The 23080-nt window shown below is 45.4% G+C and overlaps 1 protein-coding gene across 2 annotated transcripts in view; it reads right to left on the reverse strand.

Annotated features, from left to right (window-relative positions):
* Window positions 1-11025: 11025 nt before the first annotated feature.
* The window catches only part of LOC142269310 (uncharacterized), a 34604-nt gene continuing 22549 nt past the window's right edge, over window positions 11026-23080 (reverse strand). For both annotated transcript variants that reach the window (XM_075332406.1, XM_075332405.1), the window contains one exon: window positions 11026-13012. In XM_075332406.1, coding sequence (XP_075188521.1) covers window positions 11934-13012 — 1079 coding nt within the window. In that variant the 3' untranslated portion in view covers window positions 11026-11933. The remainder of the gene's footprint in view (window positions 13013-23080) is intronic.

Raw genomic sequence — 23080 nt, forward strand, 5'->3', positions numbered from 1 at the left:
TTGTCTACGACAAGACCTGAACACCGAAGACAAATCTTTTTACCCAGCGATGGTTTGCTAGGTCTTGATCAAAGTAAGCACTCAATGCCGATACCTGGACCTTAAAAGTGCTAGGACTGAGACCTTTTTCAAGGCCGTTTTGTAGGAAGTCCAGGATGTGAGCCACATTCAGATGAAATAGGTTAGGAACCTGAGGTTTGCACCAGGCGGTAAAGGTTTTCCATATCTTGAAATATATGAGGTTGGTGATTGGCTTACGGCTTTTTTGTAGAGTCTCAATTACTCTCTCTGACAGGCCCCTGGCTCTCAGAATTATGGCTTCAGAAGCCACGCTGCCAAGTTCAGTCTCCTGAGATCTTGGTGGAAGAACAGACCTTGATGGAGAAAGTCGTGGACTTGAGGCAATATGAAGGACCCGTCCTGAGACAAGTTTATGAGGGTCCCACACCAGGTGCTCCTGAGCCATATTGGTGCGACCAGTATGGTAGGGCCTTTGTCTGTTATCTTTTGCAGAGTCCTCGCCAGTAGTGGTATTGGTGGAAAAGCATAGGCTAGTGGAAACCTCCAAGGGAGGGAGAAGTCATCCACTGCTAGAGCCTGATCGTTGGGATTTAGGGAAAAAAGTTGATCTACCTTTGCATTCTGCTTGTTCGCAAAGACGTCCACCTCTGGACGGCCCCACCTCAGGACTAAGATGTGGAATACGTCTGCCTTCAAAGACCATTCCCCAGGATGAAAGTCCTTCTTGCTGAGATAATCCACCTGGGTATTTGCGGAACCCTTCAGATGGACGGCCAACAGAGGTGGAAGATGTCTTTCTGCCCAACAAAATATTTTTGTGGAAATCCTTTGAAGGCTCACGTGGCGTGTGCTTCCTTTATGACGAAGGTGTTCCACAGACGTCATATTGTCCGAGTAGACAATCACGTGTGCCCCTTGGATCATGGGGGCTGCTGCTCTGACAGCTTGGTCCACAGCTTCTAGCTCTCGGTATTTTGTGTATCCGCGGTTGACCTCCTGGGACCTTGAAAGGGAACTTTAGAGACTATCGCTCCCCAGCCTCTCTGGCTGGCATCCGTTGTATTCATCATCAGTGAATCCCGATTCCAGCAGACTCCCCTTTCTAGAGGAGTTGGAATCATTCACCACAGCAAAGATGTTTTTACCGGACCTGGCAAAGATATCTTTTTGTTCAGGGACCTCTGAGAACAGTCCAAAGAAGCTAGGATATGAGCTTGTAATGAGCCTGAGCCCAGGACACTGCCGGGAGACATGACGTCACAGACCCTAACACTGACATTGCGAATCTTAGGGTTATCCATCGCTGACGATGCAGGGTCGAAAAATTGTTTATCCTCACTTGTTTGTCTATGGTCAGAAAGGACATTTGTTTGATAGAGCCCAGCATAACTCTGAGGAAGACCTTCCTTGTAGAGGGAAGCAGGTACAATTTTTTGCAGATCTATCACCAATCCCAATTTGTGTAGGATTTGGAGGGTCGTGGGTACCTGTTGTCGAGGTAAGGAATGACAAATGTTCTGACTTTGTATGAACACCACCACCTCCCCAATTAGCTTGGTGAACACCCGAGGGACTGAAAAGAGGCCAAACGGGAGGGCGTTGAATTGGTAGTGACAGAGAAACCCGTTGTGACGAACCGCAAAACGGAAGATTTTTTGTGAACGTGACAGATTGGGATGTGATAATATGCAGCCTTTAAATTGATAGTAGCCATGAAAAACCCGTGACCGATAAGAGGTGTGGTGGATTTGACGCACTCCATTTTGAAACGTCTATAGACGATATGATGATTTAATGGTTTCAGATTTATAATCAGCCTGGGGGTGCCGTTGTTTTTTTTATTTTTTATCAAGAACATACAGGAATAGTGACCGTGACCCACCTCTGTCTCTGGTACCGAAGATATTACTCCTATCTTTTGGAGATTTTGAATGCTTAGCATAAGGATGTCTCATGATCCCTGAGAAGAGGAGGGGGTGATCCTTAGATATTGTGGTGGGTATGTGTCAAATTCGATTTTTAGACCATCCCTGATGGTGTTTATGACCTCCTGGTTTGACGAAATCTCTTGCCACTGATAAAGAAACCTAGATAGACGAACCCCTATTCTGATGGAGTCATTTCTTCTTTTGGTGATGGCTCCAATCTTCGGACTTCTGGAACATATGTTCCTACCTTTTCCCCCTTTTTGATTACTCCACCGACCCATTTTATCTTTCCCTCGGTACTGGGTAGGCTGGCTCTGGGTGGAAAGAAAAAATTTCATCTCTGGCAACAGCTTCTTTTTTTTTTTTTTTTTTAAACCAAATTTTTATTTTTTTTTCTTGTAATGGTAAAAAAGGGTACAGCATGAAGAAAATAAGGGTCAACAAATCAAAATATCAAATAACATAGTCTCTACAATTTATCGATCAAATATTTGTCACGGTCATCAAATTTGCTCCTTCCCCTTCTTCGTCAATGTATATTTCCATTATTCAGTCTCCGCTAAACAGCTTCTTTTTATCTGTTGCTGTCTCCAGGATGTCATCCAGGGCTAAGCCAAAAACATATTCTCCCCGAAAGGGAATAGAGCATAGCTTAACTTTAGAAGCCGCTTTGCAGCTCCAAAGTTTAAGCCAAATGGCTCGTCTGGCAGAATTTGAAATAACTCCACTTCTTGCTGCCACCTGGACTAACTCGGCCGATGAATTTGCAAGAAATCCTGTCGCCATCTGTGGAGGTGGAAGGGAAGCCAGGAGATCTTCCTTTGGGGTGTCTTGGGCGAGATGCTCCTGAACAGTGATCTGGCTACACATGTAGAGGCCACCCCGGTCCTATGTAGTACCGCGGAGGTCTCCCTGGACTTCTTAAGAACGCTGTCAATCTTACAGTGCATGGGATCCTAAAGTTGTGATGAATCCTCAAAAGGTAGTCGTCCTTCTGGCCACTCTGGATACTTGTACATCCATCTTAGACACCTCCCAGCAGGAGGCATTATTGTCTTCTAGCAGGAACCAGTTCCTCAATTTCCGAGGAATGATAAGGCGCTTCTCTGGGGCTTCCCACTCCTGGAGAATCATATCTCTGATGATCTCATGCAGCGGGAATCCTACTTTCTTTTGAGTTCTTAAACCCCCAAACATTTCCTCCTGTACTTACCTGGTCGATTTCTTTTCCTCAACCCCCATAGTATCTCGCGCCGCTCATAATAGTTCATCCATATCATCCATGGAGAAGAAATATTTGGTCTCCACTTTATTCACTGAAGAAGTACCTTCATTCTCCTCGAAGACCTCATCTGGTAGTGATTATGGACCTTCTAAAGAGTCTGACTCTGACTCCTCCATGGGGCTAACTTTCCTCTTCTTGGGTGCTGATGCTGCAGTGGGAAGAGGCTGGGAGAGGGATGCTAGGGAAGACTGAACCTCCGGACGTACCAGGCTTCTTAACTCTGCAATGAGGGAGGGTTGTTCCTCTAACTACTCGGTCAGTACAGGGTTGGCATAGTCTCTTATTATGGCCCAAAGGAAGCCTCTTGCTACACAACACATTTACGGCTGGAGGTTTTCTGGGGTGCTACATTCTTGTCTCCCCCAACCTTCCCCCAAGTTGCAGTATATTCACTGAACAGGGGGCTGTGTTGGGCTCCACAGAAGCAGAGTGGGTAGAGCGATCTCCCTCCATCCTCAGTTCAGCCTGGAAAGTGCTCTGACTGGGATCTTTATACGGTCCGGATGATATCCCAACTTCCCACTGTGGAGGTGACTCCACCTCTACCATCGGTCGGGAAGACGCAGACCACCTAACAGGGCAAGTGCCTGGTTTACCGACACGGTGCTGTATCACGCATGCGTTCCACAGTGGAATGCATGAAATCCGGAAGTGACGCTGGCAAGGAGCCCCTGATGACGTCACTTCCTGCTCGTCCCACAGTCACTGTCCGTGAGGGAGGAGGTGCCGAGGAGCTAAGGGAGGCCCCTGGCGAGTCAGCCTGTCCTGCTTTAGTACTGAGGGGCAGGCATGTCCCAAATCCGAATGAGATGGAAGCAGCAATGGTGAAGGAAGCGGGTTGGCTCAGACTTCAGCTGCCCAGTTGGTAAGGAAGTATGTATGCCACGTTACATCACCGGCCACGGAAGCACCTCAAGTCACCTCTTCGTGCCCCATAGGGACAGGAAACAACACTGGAGATGGGAAGGTGTTACTTAACCTCTTTGTGTTTCCTGTCCCTATTAGGGCAGAGATTTAACCTCCTGTGTGCTGTTGTGGAGGGTGACTAGAGAAAAATAAAATGTTTGATATTTTCCACTCTTAAGCACTAGGGGAAGTAGCTGCTGAAATCCTACTCCCCCTTCTGTTCTGGGTGTTTCCAAAAGGATAACAGAAAATGAAGTTAAGGATCACAGTGCAGAGCCATTTTGTTGGTGAGCGCAAAGTGATCCTAATATCTAGCGTCACCAAGGACAGCTGCATATTGCTCCTTACATAGCGCTCTGCACAACCCATACCAGCAATGCTCTGCCACATGGCCGCCTTCAATTATCTGCTGAATGCACGCCAGCCTGCAAATTTCTGCCGCACGCCTGCCCACAATGCTCTATCACATGCCCATCCCCTCAATGCTCTGCTGCACGCATGCCCTCTTCATGCTTTGCCACACAAATGCCCCTCAATGCTCTGCCGCATGCACGCCCCCCTAATGCTCTGCAGCGCGCACACCTCCCAATGCTCTGCTGCATGCACGTCCCTCAATGACTGTCAATCTTACTCAGTTTGGGGCTCCATGCAAGATCTCGCCTCGTGGGGGTAAGTATAATTCTGAGAAAGGTCAAGAATCAGCCTAGAATTACGCAGGAAGACCTGGTCAATGACCTGAACAGAACTGGGACCACATTCTCAAATATTACTGTAACACACTGTCGTCATGAATTAAAACTCTGCAGGGCACACAGGGTCCCCCTGCTCATGCCAGCACATCCAGGCTCATTTGAATCTTGCAAGTGACCATCTGGATGATCCAGAGAGGCATGGGAGAAGGTCATGTGGTCAAGTGAGACCAAAATAGAATTAGTGGAGGCGACCAGATCAATTATACTCACTAAACTATACCCCCCTGATAGGTAAAATATTGGAGGAGTTGCAAAGGTGGCATCACCAATATCCCTTCTGGGTAGATGTCATTTGATCAAAATGATTAGCTTTGCCAGACTCCTATACCCCTTGCAAACCCTACCCCTGATTTTAAAACACTCAGACATAAACAAATTGAAGAAGGAATTTACACACTTTATTTGGACAGGTAAAAGACCCAGAATCGCTGTAGAAAAATTGATGCTATTAAGAAATGAAGGAGGGGTTAATTTCCCAAACATACGGGCTTACAATATCGCCTCTTTGTTCAGGCATGTGGTGGATTGGATGCACGACACGAGTTGTTACTCAAACACACATCTAGAACAACAGTTAGCCGCCCCATGGGACCGGACAGCTCTTATCCACACTAAAGAAGCCAAACTGCCACAGTCGGTAAAATCCTCCTTTCTACTAAGGGACACTATAATGTGCTGGAAAATAGTAAGGAAAGCTTTCCAACTCCCCCTTCTTGATCTCTAAACATATGCCAATATTTAGCCACCCCGAATTCCCCCAGGGAGCAGAGATCAGGACGTTAATTGGACAGACAAATGACCATTTACGGAAGGCGGGGAGTATTATGAGTTTAGAGGATAAAAAATGGATGTCTCCACAAGAAATTATGGTCAAATTTCAGATACATAGTAAGCATTTCATGCAGGTCCTGCAGCTCCGGTCTTTCTGTCAATCCAGACTCAAACAGAAAAGGAAGCTACCTCTCATGCACTAGATGAAATTATTGGCCAATGCACCCAGATGGTGAGCATTTCCTCACTGTATGGTAACATAAGACACACATTTTTGAAAGCAAGACCCAGTAAACTGTTCAGGACATGGGAGAGGTGGACTGGAGATCTGGATATAGCTGAGACAATACTGCAAGGGTGGGAATGGGTGAGAAAATCCATCTTGTGTGAGAGATGGAGGGAGACTTATTTTAAACTCATACACACAGCGCTGTATGGATTTAACCCCTTAACGACCGCGGGCAGTAAAATTACGTCCTAAATGACATAATCTTACTGCCCGCGGTCCTCCGGCGGCAGCATGCCGCGATCGGCGCACATCTCAGCTGATTTTCACAGCTGAGATGTGTGCCTGCTAGGCACGAGCAGAATCGTTATCTGCTCGTGCCGATTAACCCCTTATATGGCGCTGTCAATACATGACAGCGCCATTATAAGCGCGATTGCGGTAAGCATTTACTTACCGCCCGAAACCGGAAGTCACGTGACGCGATCACGTGACTCCCGATAGTTGTCATGGTAGCACAGGGTCATGTGATGACTCCTGTACTACACATGACTTGGTTTCACTTTCGCTGTGCCCGGGGCACAGCAAAAGAGAAAGACAGCGTATCTGCTGTTTACAGCCTTCCAGCTGTGATCAGCAGATACTGCAGAGCGATCGGAATGCTGATCGCAATAGCCCCCTAGGGGGACTAGTAAAAAAAAAAAAAAAAAGTTAAAAAATAAGTTTTAAAAAATTAAAAAAAAACAAAAAAACCTAAAAGTTCAAATCACCCCCCATTCGCCCCATTGAAAATTAAAGGGTTAAAAAAATAAAAAATATACACACATTTGGTATCGCCGCGTTCAGAAACGCCCGATCTATCAAAATATAAAATCAATTAATCTGATCAGTAAACGGCGTAGCGGCAAAAAAATTCCAAACGCCAAAACGACGTTTTTTTGTCGCCACAACTTTTGCGCAAAATGCAATAAGAGGCGATCAAAACGTAGCATCTGCGCAAAAATGGTACCGTTAAAAACGTCAGCTCGAGACGCAAAAAATAAGCCGTCATTGAGCCTAAGATCCCGAAAAATGAGAACGCTACGGGTCACGGAATATGGCGTAAAACGTGCGCCACTTTTTTCGGACAAACTTCCAATTTTTTTTTAACCCCTTATATAAAAGTAAACCTATACATGTTTGGTGTCTACGAACTCGCACTGACCTGAGGCATCACACCCACACATCAGTTTTACCATATAGTGAACACAGTGAATAAAATATCTCAAAAACCATAGTGCTATCGCACTTTTTTTGCAATTTTTCAGCATTTGGAATTTTTTGCCATTTTCTAGTACACAATATGGTAAAACTGATGGTTTCATTTAAAAGTACAGCTCGTTCCACAAAAAATGAGCCCTCACATGACCATATTGACTGAAAAATAAAAAAGTTACGTCTCTCAGAAAAAGAATGGCGAAAAAAAAAAACGGAAAGCGAAAAATCGGCCGGTCGTGAAAGGGTTAACATCCCGCCTTCCCTTAGTTGCCCTGACAGAATTACAGCATGTCCTAAATGTAAGGTGCCCTTTACAAACCTTTGGCACGGGGTGTGGGAATGCCAGAAGTAGTAACATACTGGAAGCTAATAAGAGACCAGATCCAGGCATGTTGGGGAACAAAACTTCCACAATCGCCACAGGCTTTGCTTTTCCATCAGCTTCGTCCCCCTGAATCTGAATCTCAACTTGGGATAGACAAAGTGAAGATCCCTAGAAATATTCACACATTTTTAATTGTGGCTTTACGAAATCTTTTTAGCGAGTGGCTAAAGGTCCAGTCACACTAAGCAACTTACCAGCGATCCCAACAACGATAGGGATCGCTGGTAAGTTGCTAGGAGGTTGCTGGTGAGCTGTCACACTGCGACGCTCCAGCGATCCCACCAGCAACCTGACCTGGCAGGGATCGCTGGAGCGTGGCTACACGAGTTGCTGGTGAGCTCACCAGCAACCAGTGACCAGCCCCCAGTCTCCTAGTTACAGCACACATCAGGTTAATTAACCCGATGTGTGCTGCAGCTAAATGTGCACAGAGCAGGGAGCAGCGCACACTGAGCGCTGGCTCCTTGCTCTCCTAGTTACAGCACACATCGGGTTAATTGCCTGATGTGTCCTGCAGCTAAATGTGCACAGAGCAGGGAGCAGCGCACACTGAGCGCTGGCTCCTTGCTCTCCTAGTTACAGCACACATCGGGTTAATTGCCTGATGTGTCCTGCAGCTAAATGTGCACAGAGCAGGGAGCAGCGCACAATGCTTAGCGCTGGCTTCTTGCTCTCCTAGTTACAGCACACATCGGGTTAATTACCTGATGTGTGCTGCAGCTACATGTGCACAGAGCAGGAGCCGGCACTGACAGTGAGAGTGGAGGAGGCTGGTATCAAAGGTAAATATCGGGTAACCAAGGACAGGGCTTCTTGGTTACCCGATGTTTACATTGGTTACCAGCCTCTGCAGAAGCCGGCTCCTGCTGTCTGCACATTTAGTTGTTGCTGTCTCGCTGTCACACACAGCGATCTGTGCTTCACAGCGGGACAGCAACAACTAAAAAATGGCCCAGGACATTCAGCAACAACCAACGACCTCACAGCAGGGGCCAGGTTGTTGCTGGATGTCACACACAGCAACATCGCTAGCAACGTCACAAAAGTTGTTCGTTACCAGCGATGTTGCTAGCGATGTTGCTTAGTGTGACGGGGCCTTTAAACCAAATATTCCATCAATGGGATCAATAATATCTCAAATGAAACAATTATTAGGTCTGGAATTGCTAGAAGCTGAAAGGAGCAAAGAAAAATCAGCAGGGAAAGTTTTTCCACTGTGGAAACAGTTTATAGGGTTCCACTATAGTCCTCAGGAAATTCTGAAAATAGTCAGTCCTTTTCGCCACACAGAATGGTACTGTCTGGAAGACCTGGGGGGACATTGGGGGCTTTAGAGACATCAGCAATTACTTAATGTGCATTATATGGAATCGGTGGCTGATACCATCACAGAGGCATAATTGTGGAGTGGTTCACATTCTCACTCATTGTTCATTGTTTCTTTGTGTACATGTCTTCTTTTCCTTTTTTTTCTTATAGCTTAAATTAAAAAGGTTGTAACTACCACTATAGTAATCTGCAAGGTACACTGCTCGAATGTTGAGCATATCAAGGTCATGTACACTGTGTAATTCTTTGAACAAGCTATTGCTTCCCTTTCTGTTATGTTTAAAAATTTAAATTAAAAAAAAAAAAAAAAAAATAGAATTAGTATTAGAGCATTGAAGATGGGTCGTGGCCGAGTCTTACAGCATGATGATGACCCGAAACACACAGACAGGGCAACTAAGGACCTGAGCCTAATAGATAATCTTTGGAAGGAACTGAAACTCAATGCAGCCCAGAAACCTAAAAGATCTGGAGAAGATCTGTATGGAGGAGTGAACCAAAAACCCTGCTGCAGTGTGTGCAAACTGGGTCAAGAACTGTAGTAAACGTCTGACCTCTGTAACTGTAAACAAAGGTTTCTGTACCAATTGCTAAGTTCTGTATTTCCATTGTATCAAATACTTATTTCATGCAATAAAATGTAAATTCATTATTTAAAAATCATGCAATGTAAATTTCTGTATTGTTTTTTTATTCTGTCAGTTGAATTTATCTACAATAAAAATTACAGCTCTCTCCATTCTTTCAGGTGGAAAAACTTGCAAAATTGTCCACGTATCAAATTCGAATATTGTAAGAGTAAGCTTCTTACCTTTGGATACAGCTTGAGTTGCCTTTCTGAGGAAGGCAAGATGGTTGGATCAGCGGTTCTCAGGAATAGTGGGTCGCTGTTCAGGCACCAAATTTTGTTGTCGCCATTCAGCATAGGAAATATAAGATTTTGTGTGTGTGGTCCTAATTAAATTATAAAGATCAAGTATGTATGTGTGACACCCTGGCCTATCAGGACGTCACAGGGTATTGTGCAATCTGCCCTTCTGCGCAGTACCCAACTTCTGCTTGGTTACGGGTCCCTAACAAACGGTGTTGCCAAGAACAGCTAAGTAAAATCCTAGAAACATTCTGCACCACACCCACCAGACACACCAGTGGTCGGCCTGGGTGGAATAGGGCCGCCCACTTGGGGGGTTGGTTAAGGGGGGGGGGGTCAGGAGCAGTCAGTTGAGGAGTAGTGTTGAAGGAGAGAGGAGGTCAGGAGCAGGGCTCCTTGAGACTACTAGGTGGCAGACGTTGGTCTGGGCCTGGTAGGAGCTGGAACCCCGGTCGCAGGTGATCGTGACAAGAGGCATGGAACTGCCGAGGAGGGCAGCCGGCAGCCTTGTGCCATCTCCGGGCAGGAGCCAGGGCACGGCGTGGTACGAGGACCCTAGGGCAGGGAGTAGCTTCAGGTGCCCTGTCAATTCACCCGATGAGGACGGAGCCTTCAAGATCCGTTCTCCACCCGCTCCAAAAATCGGGGAACTAGCACAATGAGGGGGATAGGACTTTCCACATATACGGTCCAGGAAATCCCAAGCGTGAACCCTGAGAGCAAGCTCACCCAGTTAGCCATAATGGTGAGCGGGACCCGACTAGTTCTATAATACAGGGATCCAACAAGAGTAAAGACACAGTGCCATAAAAGGGTTACAGTCCAACAAGCAACACCAGCAAAACGGGACCCAAAACATGCTCCCCCAGCGGCAGCGGTGCTCAGAACTTTGGTTTACAAGTTGTCGGTGTCAGCGTTATTGGGCTGAGTGAGTACGCAGTGACCCTTAACTCCCCAACGGCACTCCCCCCTCCCATCATCATCACCACCGAGTCCCGGGGCATTCCCCCTACCCACGGAGGGGTTAAACACCTGGATGCCCACTCCAACGCCACCGGGTACTCCACCTTACCACACACCGTGGGTGGCGTCACGAAGCAGACTTTGTCCCCCTTTCAATTCGAGTGTCCGAGCGACCCCCGGTTCCAGAGACCCCTCGAGCCACCGCGGATTCGTATCCGAGCAGCCCGGGATGGTACATATGTGTGCGTGTATAATATATATATATATATATATATATATATATATATATATATATATATATATAGGAGATGCCCTCATGAGACAAAAAAGTATCAGGAGTAGCTCTCCCTTTGTCTCAAACAAATAAAAGATTACATCGTGACTCATTTATATAACACTATATAAACTTTTTTAGTTTCACATTCCTGAACTTCACTTAACAAAGAAACTGAAAGTATATAAGTCTTTATCGAAAGTAAGCAGAGGTCTATGCTGCATTACACCAGGGGAGACACAGTACAGGCTCTTACACAAAGACAAAATGGAGTGTAGATTTAACAAAATTGATTCTTCTCTCATTCAAGCAATACACAAATGGATGAATAAAGCATACAACTTGGCTATAAAAAAGAAAAACAAAATTTCTCTCCGTCAAAAATTTAAAAAAAAATGTGTTAACAGATGAATAGTTTGTAAATGATCCATTATAAAAAGTACAAACCGTAATGACATAAAATGAACTCTGTATTAACGGATAGTAAATATTAATAGACTTTTACTAAAACAGACATTCTATTAATGACTATGGTGTTAAGTACCGGTGACCCCCCCCCTCTGCTATTCCAGGCTCAAGGAAAACAGGCAGAAGCTGTTATACACATAAGACCTGGAGATGTGCGGCTCCGAAATAGAAGTGTATTGATTTTGTTTACATTACATAGTTATACAAAGTTGATTAGGGCGTAACTATGCAACATACCTATTCATTAATCTACATTCATTAAGGTGTGGACTACATATTCCCAGCAAGAGAAATTAACATAATGACTTATATTCCCATAACAGTCTATAACGTTTCTTCTCATAATAAGATGTTTTTCAGTTGTTTCTAAGTCAAAACATTCTGTGTCCTTGAGTTTGGTCTCAGAGTTTGTTACGTAAATAAGTCTGGAATTGAACTTGCAAAGGAGAATGAATTTCTATTATTTTTCTATCCAGTGAAAAAGGTTAACTCTTTCCTCACAATGGCTTCTCTCCTGTGTGAATTCTCTCATGTGCAATGAGATTTGATTTCAAAGCAAAACATTTCCCACATTCTGAACATGAATATGGCTTCACTCCTGTGTGAATTCTCGCATGTTTAATGAGATCTGATTTGGAAGCACAACATGTCTCACATTCTGAACAAGAATATGGCTTCTCTCCTGTGTGAATTCTCGCATGTATAGTGAGATCTGATTTGGAAGCACAACATTTCCCACATTCTGAACATGAATATGGCTTCTCTCCTGTGTGAATTCTCTCATGTGTAATGAGAGTTGATTTCTGAGCAAAACATTTCCCACATTCTGAACATAAATATGGCTTCTCTCCTATGTGAATTCTCTCATGTTTAACAAGATCTGATTTCTGAGCAAAACATTTCCCACATTCTGAACATGAATATGGCTTCTCTCCTGTGTGAATTCTCTCATGTGCAATGAGATTTGATTTCAAAGCAAAACATTTCCCACATTCTGAACATGAATATGGCTTCACTCCTGTGTGAATTCTCGCATGTTTAATGAGATCTGATTTGGAAGCCCAACATGTCTCACATTCTGAACAAGAATATGGCTTCTCTCCTGTGTGAATTCTCGCATGTATAGTGAGATCTGATTTGGAAGCACAACATTTCCCACATTCTGAACATGAATATGGCTTCTCTCCTGTGTGAATTCTCTCATGTGTAATGAGAGTTGATTTCCGAGCAAAACATTTCTCACATTCTGAACATGAATATGGCTTCTCTCCTGTGTGAATTCTCTCATGTGTAATAAGAGCTGATTTCAAAGCAAAACATTTATCACATTCTGAACATGAATATGGCTTCTCTCCTGTGTGAATTCTCTCATGTGTAATAAGAGCTGATTTGAAAGCAAAACATTTATCACATTCTGAACATGAATATGGCTTCTCTCCTGTGTGAATTTTCTCATGTGCAATGAGATTTGATTTCTTAGCAAAACATTTATCACATTCTGAACACGAATATGACTTCACTCCTTTGTGACTTTCACTTTTCTTAGCATTCTGTGTTGAACTCGTGGTACCATCATCTGCCATAAATAAAATTGAAGTTATAAGCTTTTAATAATATAACCTCAAAACATACAGACACACATAAATCCATATAAATTCCAAAGTGTGTAGCAAGGTACTACTTTAAAAAGGCCTATGTGACAGAAAATACCCAAAATGACATTTTAAAAACTGCACCCTTCGAAGTGCTCAAAACGACATTCAATAAAACATATCTACAAAAGCATATCCATAGGGACTCAATAATATAAGGATACTTTAGCATTGCATTACTGCTGTAGAAATATTAGAAAAAGGGATTAATACATAGGTAATGAGAAAAACTACATAGGCATTGCATTATTGCTTTGGTGATATTTGCAAAGTGAGATTCTAAAGCCTGCTTTACACCAGGCAATCTATCGGGCGATAGATCGTCGGGGTCACGGTTTTTGTGACGCACATCCGGCATCGCTGGCGATGCCGGCCTGTGTGACACCTCCTAGCGACGCAGTATCGCTCACAAATCGTGAGTCGGGTACTGCTCGTTAGGTTCCATAATATCGGTTACTTTAGTCGCCCATCGTTTCCGTGGTAGCACACGTCGCTCCGTGTGACACCACGGGAACGATGAGCAGCTCACCTGCCTCCCGCGGCCGCCGCCGGCTCTATGTGGAAGGAAGGAGGTGGGCGGGATGTTTACATCCTGCTCATCTCCGCCCCTCCGCTCTGATTGGTCGGTGGCCGTGTGACGTCACTGTGACGCCGAACGTCCCTCCCACTCCAGGAAGTGGACATTCGCCGCCCACAGCGAGGTCGCACGAGAGGTAAGTATGTGTGACGGGGTTTAGTAACTTTGTGCGACACGGGCAGCGATTTGCCCGTGACGCAAAAAGGACGGGGGCGGGTACGATCGATTGTGAAATCGCACAATCGATCGTACCGTGTAAAGCAGGCTTTAGTTTATGTATTGACCAATTCATGCGAGCCCGGTAACCTTGACAAGCACCTGACCAAGCACTCCACCCTATAGCCAGGGTGTGTCCACCATCTTATTTAGCCAGGAACCAGACATGCAGATTTTTAATCACACATAGAGGCATTTAAGGTTAGGTTCCCAATATAATGAGATCACTTTGTCGAGGTTATCGGGCTCACATGGATTGGCCAATGAGAGGGAGAGGGGGGAGAGACAGAGGGAGAGAGGAGAGACAGAGGGAGAGAGGAGAGACAGAGGGAGAGAGGAGAGACAGAGGCAGAGACAAAAAAAAAAAAGAAAACACGGATCCGGATCGTGCAGCTGGATGTCCGGGTCCGGGTTGGACCCACCCGGATCAGACTGTGAAACCGCACGGATCCGGAAGTTTGGGTCCGCTCAACACTAATGCCTATGTCTTTTTACTCATTTTTCACATTAGCTATGTATTTATCCCTTTTTTGTAATATTCCTACAGCAGTAATGCGATGCCAAAGAACACTTTAAATGCATCACAGAAATTAAAGCAATGTGGAAGGGAAAAAAAACCAACACATTTTAATTTTTCCCACAAAAGTGTTGATTTACCACAAATTTTTATTTTCCCAAGGGTAAGATGAGAAAATGGACCATATAATTCTGTTGTGCAATTTCTCGTGTGTACGACGATATCCCAGGACTCGGATGGGAAGGAGCACCATTTACCTTTTGGAGAACAAAATTGGCTGAAATAGAGGATGCCATGTCACGTTTGTAAAGCCCTTGATGTGCCTAAACAATGGAAACACCCCACAAATCTCATTTTGAAATCTACACCACTGAAGGAATGTATCTACTGTAGGTGTGGAGATCATAGAAGTACCCTTATATAGGGCAAGAGGTCTTTAGCAGACCCCAGCTATTATGGAGACCCATATGCACCCAATGATAACTGTTGCTGGGGGTGTTGGATATGTAGAACGTTGTACCCCATAGGCTGCGAGCTGCGAATGCTGCTGTCAAAGATTGAAAAGTTAACAGCAGTGGGTGAAGCTTACCTCCACTGAATAACTGAATAGACATCATCTGCTGGCAATAATGGAGACTCAGCTTTTGAGCCCGCAAGTAGTAATAGGATGTAATATTACGTTACATATCGAGAAGGGGTTAAAGAAAACCTGGCAGCTACAAAAACACTGTTTACCTGCAGATATAGTGGTAATCTGAGTACCTAGCAATTAAATGATATCTATCTGGTTTATTAGAACAGTGTGTGACGCTAGTCACTGCATGGACAAGCCGTGAGGCAGGGTTGTCAAATGTTCTGGGGTCAGATACAAAGAGAGCATGCCGTGAACTAAGGGGAAAGACAGGGGCGTAGTCAGCTCTGGGGTCAGAATATCAGGAGGATAGCGGATATGGGCAAATGGATGGTCAGAGGAGGTCCAAGGTCTCCGAGCTATAGATCAGGGCACAGATAACCAAGGCCCACATTCGCAGGGAGACGCAGTGGCATCGGACTCTGTTCACAGGCAACCTGAAATTAGGTGCTCAGCCTCAGCTGAGTCTTTCACACTGTTTTCCTGTCCTGTGGAGTGGTTTGTGGCTCCTTGAGACTCAGGGGGCCAATTTCTTTTCAGCTGTGTTATCCCCATTTAAGGTTTGAGATTCCTCTTGTTACTGCAGATACCTTCAGTTCATGCTCCTGTGATGACTTTGTGGGGTTTGCATCTCCACTCCCGGTGGGGGGGAGGGAGGGTTAGATCAGGGTTTGGACAGGTGTTAGTGTGGCACCACAGGGTTCAGTTGCCACAAATATACCTGTACCTGGGGCAGGGAAGGATCTCCACATCAGGTAATCCCACTCCAAGCCTGGAGGGGGAGCTCTACAAGCCGAGTTCAGGTGAGGTCCCCTTTAAATCCAGGTTTGGAGGCGGAGTTAAAAAGACAGTTGACAGTTGGAGAAAAGGAGACTGTGCGAGCAGAGAGTGAGGGAAGACATCAAAATGGAGAGGGCTGTGCTTAGCCCGTACGAGCAACTGTGTGACCACCTGAGGGGTCAGGAGTGAGGCAAAAGAGGAGTGAGCGGGGAGGTGGAGCCAGATCGGTTCATCCCCAAGGAACAGCGCTGATTACCGGACACCGGCGTCCGAGTTTGTGAGGGATCTAATCTACCCAGCAATAAAGACCGGAGGCCAGGGAGACTCCAGATCTCCTGGCCGCAGCAGCACCTGAAAGCAAAGCCGCTACACAGAGCTTAGGGACCGCAGTGAGTACAGCAGTGCCCCTTAGAGAAGCTCCTGCCGCCTGCCATACAGGTGAAGACAGTGAGAGAGGGACAAGGTATAGCTACAGGCAGCCTAGTACGAAGGAGAGAGACAGCGCAGCAGGGAGGCCTCACAACTAACCTGGTGCAGAGATCCTGAACTGTTCCCAGATTACCCAAAAACTGTCACATCAGAAACTGAACCCCTTTTTAATAACACCTGCAAGTAAAACCTGGTCAGAGTTAATGAATTGGTGTGACGCACTTTATTTCTTCATCTGAGAAGCCATAGGCTGCTGCACTAAAGTGACAGTTGAAAAGGCTGTGAGGAAAAACCGCCATATCTGTGTAGAGACTGATAAAACTGCCCTGGGGACCCCGCTTCACCTACAGGAAGCAGAAACAACTGGCTGTCTAACCATCACCCCAGAGGTCTGACCTGCAGCCCCAGTAACCATACTGGAACTGTAGGTGGCATCACAAAATACTTTTTTTTTCAATTTTTATTATTTACTGACTTTCAGCGACCACCAGGGCCACGGAACCGGGCACAGGCACCCGTGACATAATCCCATTAACCAACACCCGGAACAGAGTACCCCACGGCCCTGGGGCGGGTCAGCTTTTGGCGTCACGAACAGGATTTGGACAAGGCCCAGTAACCCTGGGTAACGTGTACCTTGAAAACTGTTTAATAACTGAACTTTGCCGCCATTTTGAGCATTTGAAAAATTAACTGCACCACAGCGAGGATGGAGATGCAACGCGATGCTGATGCCGCTGGTGCAGCTGCAGCACCTGAAGATGTAGCCCCGATCATGCTGCTTGCTCTGCCGTATGTCCCGGGGGCAGCATGGTTACCGCAATATGCTGGGGAACCCAATACCCTAGCTGAATTTAGGGAAAAGATATGCAATCTCCTGGATATATACTCTATGACTGACAAGCAGGGTGGATAAAAATCAATGTTTGTTTTTTTTAAAAAAAAACAAAAAACAAAGAAAAACGGATTTTTTTGATTTAAATCGGATTTTTTTCAATAAACTGCTTTTTGAGGAAAATATTTTACCATCCAAAGGTTCTTCCATCATGAGATAAAGCTGAGTTAGCTTTATCTCATGATGAGTAAAGCTTCCATCATGAGATAAAGCAAATTAAGTTAGCTAAGTTTGAGACAGAGAGACTCATTGCGAGAGAAAGTAAAAATAATCCTAAAATATTCTTTAACTACATAAACAGTAAAAAACTGAAAAGCGATAGTGTTGGCCCCCTTAAAAATAGTCTTGGTGAAATGGTGGAAGGGGATGAGGGTAAAGCCAACCTGCTGAATTACTTTTTTTCTACGGTTTTTATACAAGAAAATGCCATGGCAGATGACATGACCAGTGATACCATAAATTCACCCTTGAATATTACCTGCTTAACCCAGCAGGAAGTACGCCGCCGCCTCGAAATCACTAAGGTTGACAAATCTCCGGGCCCGGATGGCATACACCCCAGAGTACTACAGGAATTGAGTTCTGTGATAGATAGACCATTATTTTTAATCTTCTCAGATTCCTTAATAACAGGGTCGGTACCGCAGGACTGGCGCATAGCAAATGTAGTGCCAATATTCAAAAAGGGGACAAAAACTGAGCCGGGAAATTATAGGCCGGTAAGTTTAACCTCTACGGTTGGTAAAATCCTTGAGGGTTTCTTGAGAGATGCTATACTGGAGTATCTCAAGAAAAATAACCTTATGACAGAGTATCAACATGGGTTTATGAGGGATCGATCCTGTCAAACTAATTTGATCAGCTTCTATGAAGAGGTAAGTTCAAGTCTGGACCAGGGAAATGCAGTGGATGTTGTGTATATGGACTTTTCAAAAGCTTTTGATACGGTGCCACACAAAAGGTTGGTACATAAAATGAGAATAATGGGGATAGGGGAAAATATGTGTAACTGGGTTAAAAACTGGCTCAGTGATAGGAAACAAAGGGTGGTTATTAATGGTACGTACTTGGACTGGGTCTCAGTTCATAGTGGGGTACCACAGGGGTCAGTATTGGGCCCGCTTCTTTTCAACATATTTTTAAATGACCTTGTTGGGGGCATGCGGAGTAGAATTTCAATATTTGCAGATGATACTAAACTCTGCAGGGTAATCAATACAGAGGAGGATAATTTTATATTACAGGGAGATTTATGTAAATTGGAGGATTGGGCTGAGAAGTGGCAATTGAAGTTTAATGTAGATAAATGTAAGGTCATGCACTTGGGTATAGGAAATAACATTTATGATTATGTACTTAATTGTAGAACACTGGGTAAAACAGACACAGAAAAAGACTTGGGTGTATGGGTGGATGGTAAACTTCACTTTAGTGGACAGTGTCAGGCAGCTGCTGCCAGGGCTAATAAAATAATGGGATGTATTAAAAGAGGTATAAGTGTTCATGAAAAAAATATAGTTCTACCTCTGTACAAGTCACTAGTGCGACCGCACTTAGAATACTGTGTACAATTCTGGTCACCGATATATAAGAAGGACATAGCTGAACTGGAGAGGGTGCAGAGAAGAGCGACCAAGATTATTAGAGGAATGGGTGGGCTGCAATACCAAGATAGGTTATTAAACTTGGGGTTATTTAGTTTGGAAAAACGAAGGCTTAGGGGGGATCTAATCACAATGTATAAATATATGAGGGGACAGTACAGAGACCTTTCCAAAGATCTTTTTACACGTAGGCCTGCGACTGGAACACGGGGGCATCCGCTACGTCTTGAGGAAAGAAGGTTTAATCATAATCACAGACGAGGATTCTTTACTGTACGAGCAGTGAGACTATGGAACTCTCTGCCGCATGATGTTGTAATGAGTGATTCACTACTAACATTTAAGCAGAGCCTGGATGCCTTTCTTGAAAAATTTAATATTACCAGTTATGTATATTAGATTTTATGACAGGGTATTGATCCAGGGAACTAGTCTGATTGCCGGATGTGGAGTCAGGAAGGACATTTTTCCCCATTGGAACTTGTTTGCCACATTGGGGGTTTTTTTTGCCTTCCTCTGGATCAACATGTTAGGCTACGGGTTGAACTAGATGGACTTAAGGCCCCGTCACACACAGAGATAAATCTTTGGCAGATCTGTGGTTGCAGTGAAATCATGGACATATTGTTCCATTTGTACACAGCCACAAACCTGGCACTGATTGTCCACAATTTCACTGCAACCACAGATCTGCCGCAGATTTATCTCTGTGTGTGACAGGGCCTTTAGAGTCTCCCTTCAACCTTAAAAACTATGATACTATGATACTATGAGTTGTTTAACTCAGTAGAATAAAGGCTGTATATGTGTAATATTCACAATGCCATGCTCTTCCAGAGGTTTCTGTAGGATTAGTGGGCAGTTTCTCTCCTAGATTATCACAGACGCTCGCTTTACTTACGCAGTTCTCACAACTGAATTTGACTCCGTAGAGGTCCCAGCCTCTTCTTCACGGCAAAAATATTACAACATGAACAGAGTTGAGAAAAAGACCTTAATCCTATTGTTCTACAAACCTATGAATACAGAATCAACCCCTTCAGTGCCAAGTCCAAGAAGTTAGACAATATGTTTCTGATTGTTTGGAGTGGAATAGATCTGCACAACACAAGAAGAATGTGAATCTAAGTGTGAGGAGGAGGAAGGGCAAGCAGACAAGAAAATGAAAGTGAAACTTTGAGCACAATACTGCAGCATAGCCACAGACAGACAAGTCTGGATCTGTTTGTGTGTACGATCTGAGGTTTATTACATTCTTTCCTTATAATGGCAGCAGGCCGTAAAAGAGACCCAGTTTGGGAATATTTTAATGAAGCTCCTTCGCCTATCGGTAAGACAGCCATGCGTGCAAAATGTAAACGATGCAACAAAGAGATGCAAGGCCTGGTGGCGCGAATGAGGCAACATCATGAGAAGTGCGGTAATGAAGATGACCAAAGAAACACTTCTGAACAGGCAGGATCTTCAGGTTGGTAAACATTTTTATTGAATCCTATTTCTAAAGACTGAACGGTCATGTGTGAGAAAAATTATATTTATTATTACTGCATGTTACTGTCATTTGGTACAGTTATGAAGAAAAACAAATATTCCTTTTGGGGCAGGGGCAGTGATGTGTTGTGTGCAATAAGCAGAAATTGTATAAGAAACAATAAAATAACAGCATTGACTTTTTTTGTTTAGGGGAATTCATGGATTCTGGAAACTATCCACCTCCAAGATCACCATCATCCTGTTCTACAGTTTCAGAGTTATCCATCCAGGATAGTGCTTCATTAGCAGCAGCATCATCATCAGACACCCACAGCCACATATCACCATCACCCAAAAGGAAGAAAAAACCTTTACCTCCTGGAACCACCATAGATAGGTTTGTGATAAGAACTAGCAGATTAGAAAAAGAGTTGATTGATGAAAAAATTTCCCAGTTTATTTATGCAACGAACTCTTCTTTCCGTCTGACTGAGAACCCACATTTCATTAATATGGTTCAGTCACTGAGACCAGGATACAGTCCACCCAGCAGAGCTGATGTTGCAGGGAAACTGCTGGATCAAGTGTATGACAGAGAAATGGAGCAATGTGCAACAGCTCTGGAGGGTAAAATTGTTAACCTAAGTATTGATGGGTCGAGTAATGTCCACAATGATCCTATTATATGTGCTTGTATAACAACAGAAGAAGGTAAAGTCTTCCTTGCACAAACAACTGATACGTCAGGAAATGCACACACAGCAGAATACTTACAAGAAGTGGCAGTAAAAGCTATAACGACATGTGAACAAAAATTCAAATGTCTAGTACGCAGTTTGGTCACTGACAATGCTGCAAACGTATCCAAGATGAGAAGAGATTTAGAAGAGCAGGGAGGGAATACAAAGCTGCTAATAACATATGGTTGCAGTGCTCATTTGCTGCACCTCTTAGCCAAAGACTTAAGTGTTCCAGAAATAAAGGCTAATGTTGTTGAAATTGCTAAATACTTCCGTAATAATCATTTTGCTGCAGCAGCTCTGAAAAGGATGGGTGGAACCAAGCTAACGCTCCCACAAGATGTTAGATGGAACTCTGTGGTGGACTGTTTTGAGCAGTATATCAAAAACTGGCCTATTCTGATGACACTTTGTGAAGAAAATCGAGATAAAATAGATGGCACTGTCATGGCTAAAATCCTCAACATTGGGCTTAAGAGAAATGTTGAACATATGCTGAGCTTCCTGAAACCCATCTCTCAAGCTTTAAACAAAATACAGAAAAATAGCTGTTTTATTGCGGATGCTGTTGAAATTTGGAAGGAACTGAGTGAACACTTAAAAACAGAACTACACATGGACAGAATTAAATTACAAGCAGTAAACAAATGAATGGGACAAGCACTGACTCCAGCTCATTTTTTGGCAAATATTGTCAATATCCAATATCAGGGTCAAAACCTAAGTGCTGAGGAAGAGGAGTTAGCTATGACATGGGTATCCAGCAATCATCCATCTTTAATGCCAACTATAATAAACTTCAGAGCTAAGGGGGAACCATTCAAGAAATATACGTTTGCTGAAGATATTTTAAGGAAGGTCACACCAGTAAACTGGTGGAAGTCACTTAACCCCTTCACGACCATGGACGGAAAGATCCGTCATGGTGCCCTGGGCCTTAACGACGAAGGACGGATCTTTCCGTCATGGCCTAATCGCGGCACCGGAGCCTCCGGTGACTGCAAAAAGTTAGCATAAACCGCAGATTCGGGGAGGAGGGGACCTGTACCTGACCTCAGGAGGGGTGGTGCCTCCTCCCCGGACCTACGGAGGCTGTGATTGGCTGACGAACGCCGCTCAACCAATCACAGCCACTGTAATGTTCCAGCCACTTAAAGTGACTGAAACATTGAAATCCAGCCCTGGCCAGTGCAGCTATAGCACTGGCCATTGGCTGGAGCTGGGTGACCTCACTGGAGTTGCCACACTGCCATTGCACTGTATGAAACGGGCCTCCCGATCCGCCGCTGCCCTCCGCGATCTGCCACCCGCACCCCCACCCCTCGTATCTGCTGCCCGCACCCTCACCCCCACACCTCCCGATCCGCCGCTGCCCTCCGCGATCTGCCACCCGATCTGCTGCCCGCACCCCCACCCCTCGTATCTGCTGCCTGCACCCTCACCCCCACACCTCCCGATCCGCCACAGCCGCCCTCCATCTGCCACTGTGCCACCGGTCCCCCCCGATCTGCTGCCCGGCCCCTTTCCCTCGTGATTGGCTGCTCGTCCCCTCACCTCCGTGATGTGCTGCCAGCCCCCTCCACTCAAGATCGGCTGCCCGCTTCCTCCTCCGTTATGTGCTGTCCGGCCCCGCCCCCTCTCCGTTATGTGCTGCACGGCCCCGCCCCCTCTCCTCCGTTATGTGCTGCCCGGCACCGCCCCCTCTCCTCCGTTATGTGCTGCGCACCCCCTCTCCGTTATATGCTGCGCGCCCCCTCTCCTCCGTTATGTGCTGCTCTCCCCCTCACCTCCGTGATGTGCTGCCCGCTCCCCCCCACCTCTCACCCCCGTGATCGGCTACTCGCCCCCTCCCCGTCACCCTCATGATGTGCGCTCCCTCCCCTGTCACCGCCGTGATGTGCGCTCCCTCCCCTGTCACCGCCGTGATGTGCGCTCCCTCCCCTGTCACCGCCGTGATGTGCGCTCCCTCCCTGTCACCGCCGTGATGTGCGCTCCCTCACCTGTCACCCCCGTGATGTGTGCTCCCTCCCGTCACCCCCGTGATGTGTGCTCCCTCACCTGTCACCCCCGTGATGTGTGCTCCCTCACCTGTCACCCCCGTGATGTGTGCTCCCTCACCTGTCACCCCCG

This window comes from Anomaloglossus baeobatrachus, unplaced genomic scaffold, assembly GCF_048569485.1.
Source record: "Anomaloglossus baeobatrachus isolate aAnoBae1 unplaced genomic scaffold, aAnoBae1.hap1 Scaffold_3185, whole genome shotgun sequence".
NCBI lineage: Eukaryota > Metazoa > Chordata > Amphibia > Anura > Aromobatidae > Anomaloglossus > Anomaloglossus baeobatrachus.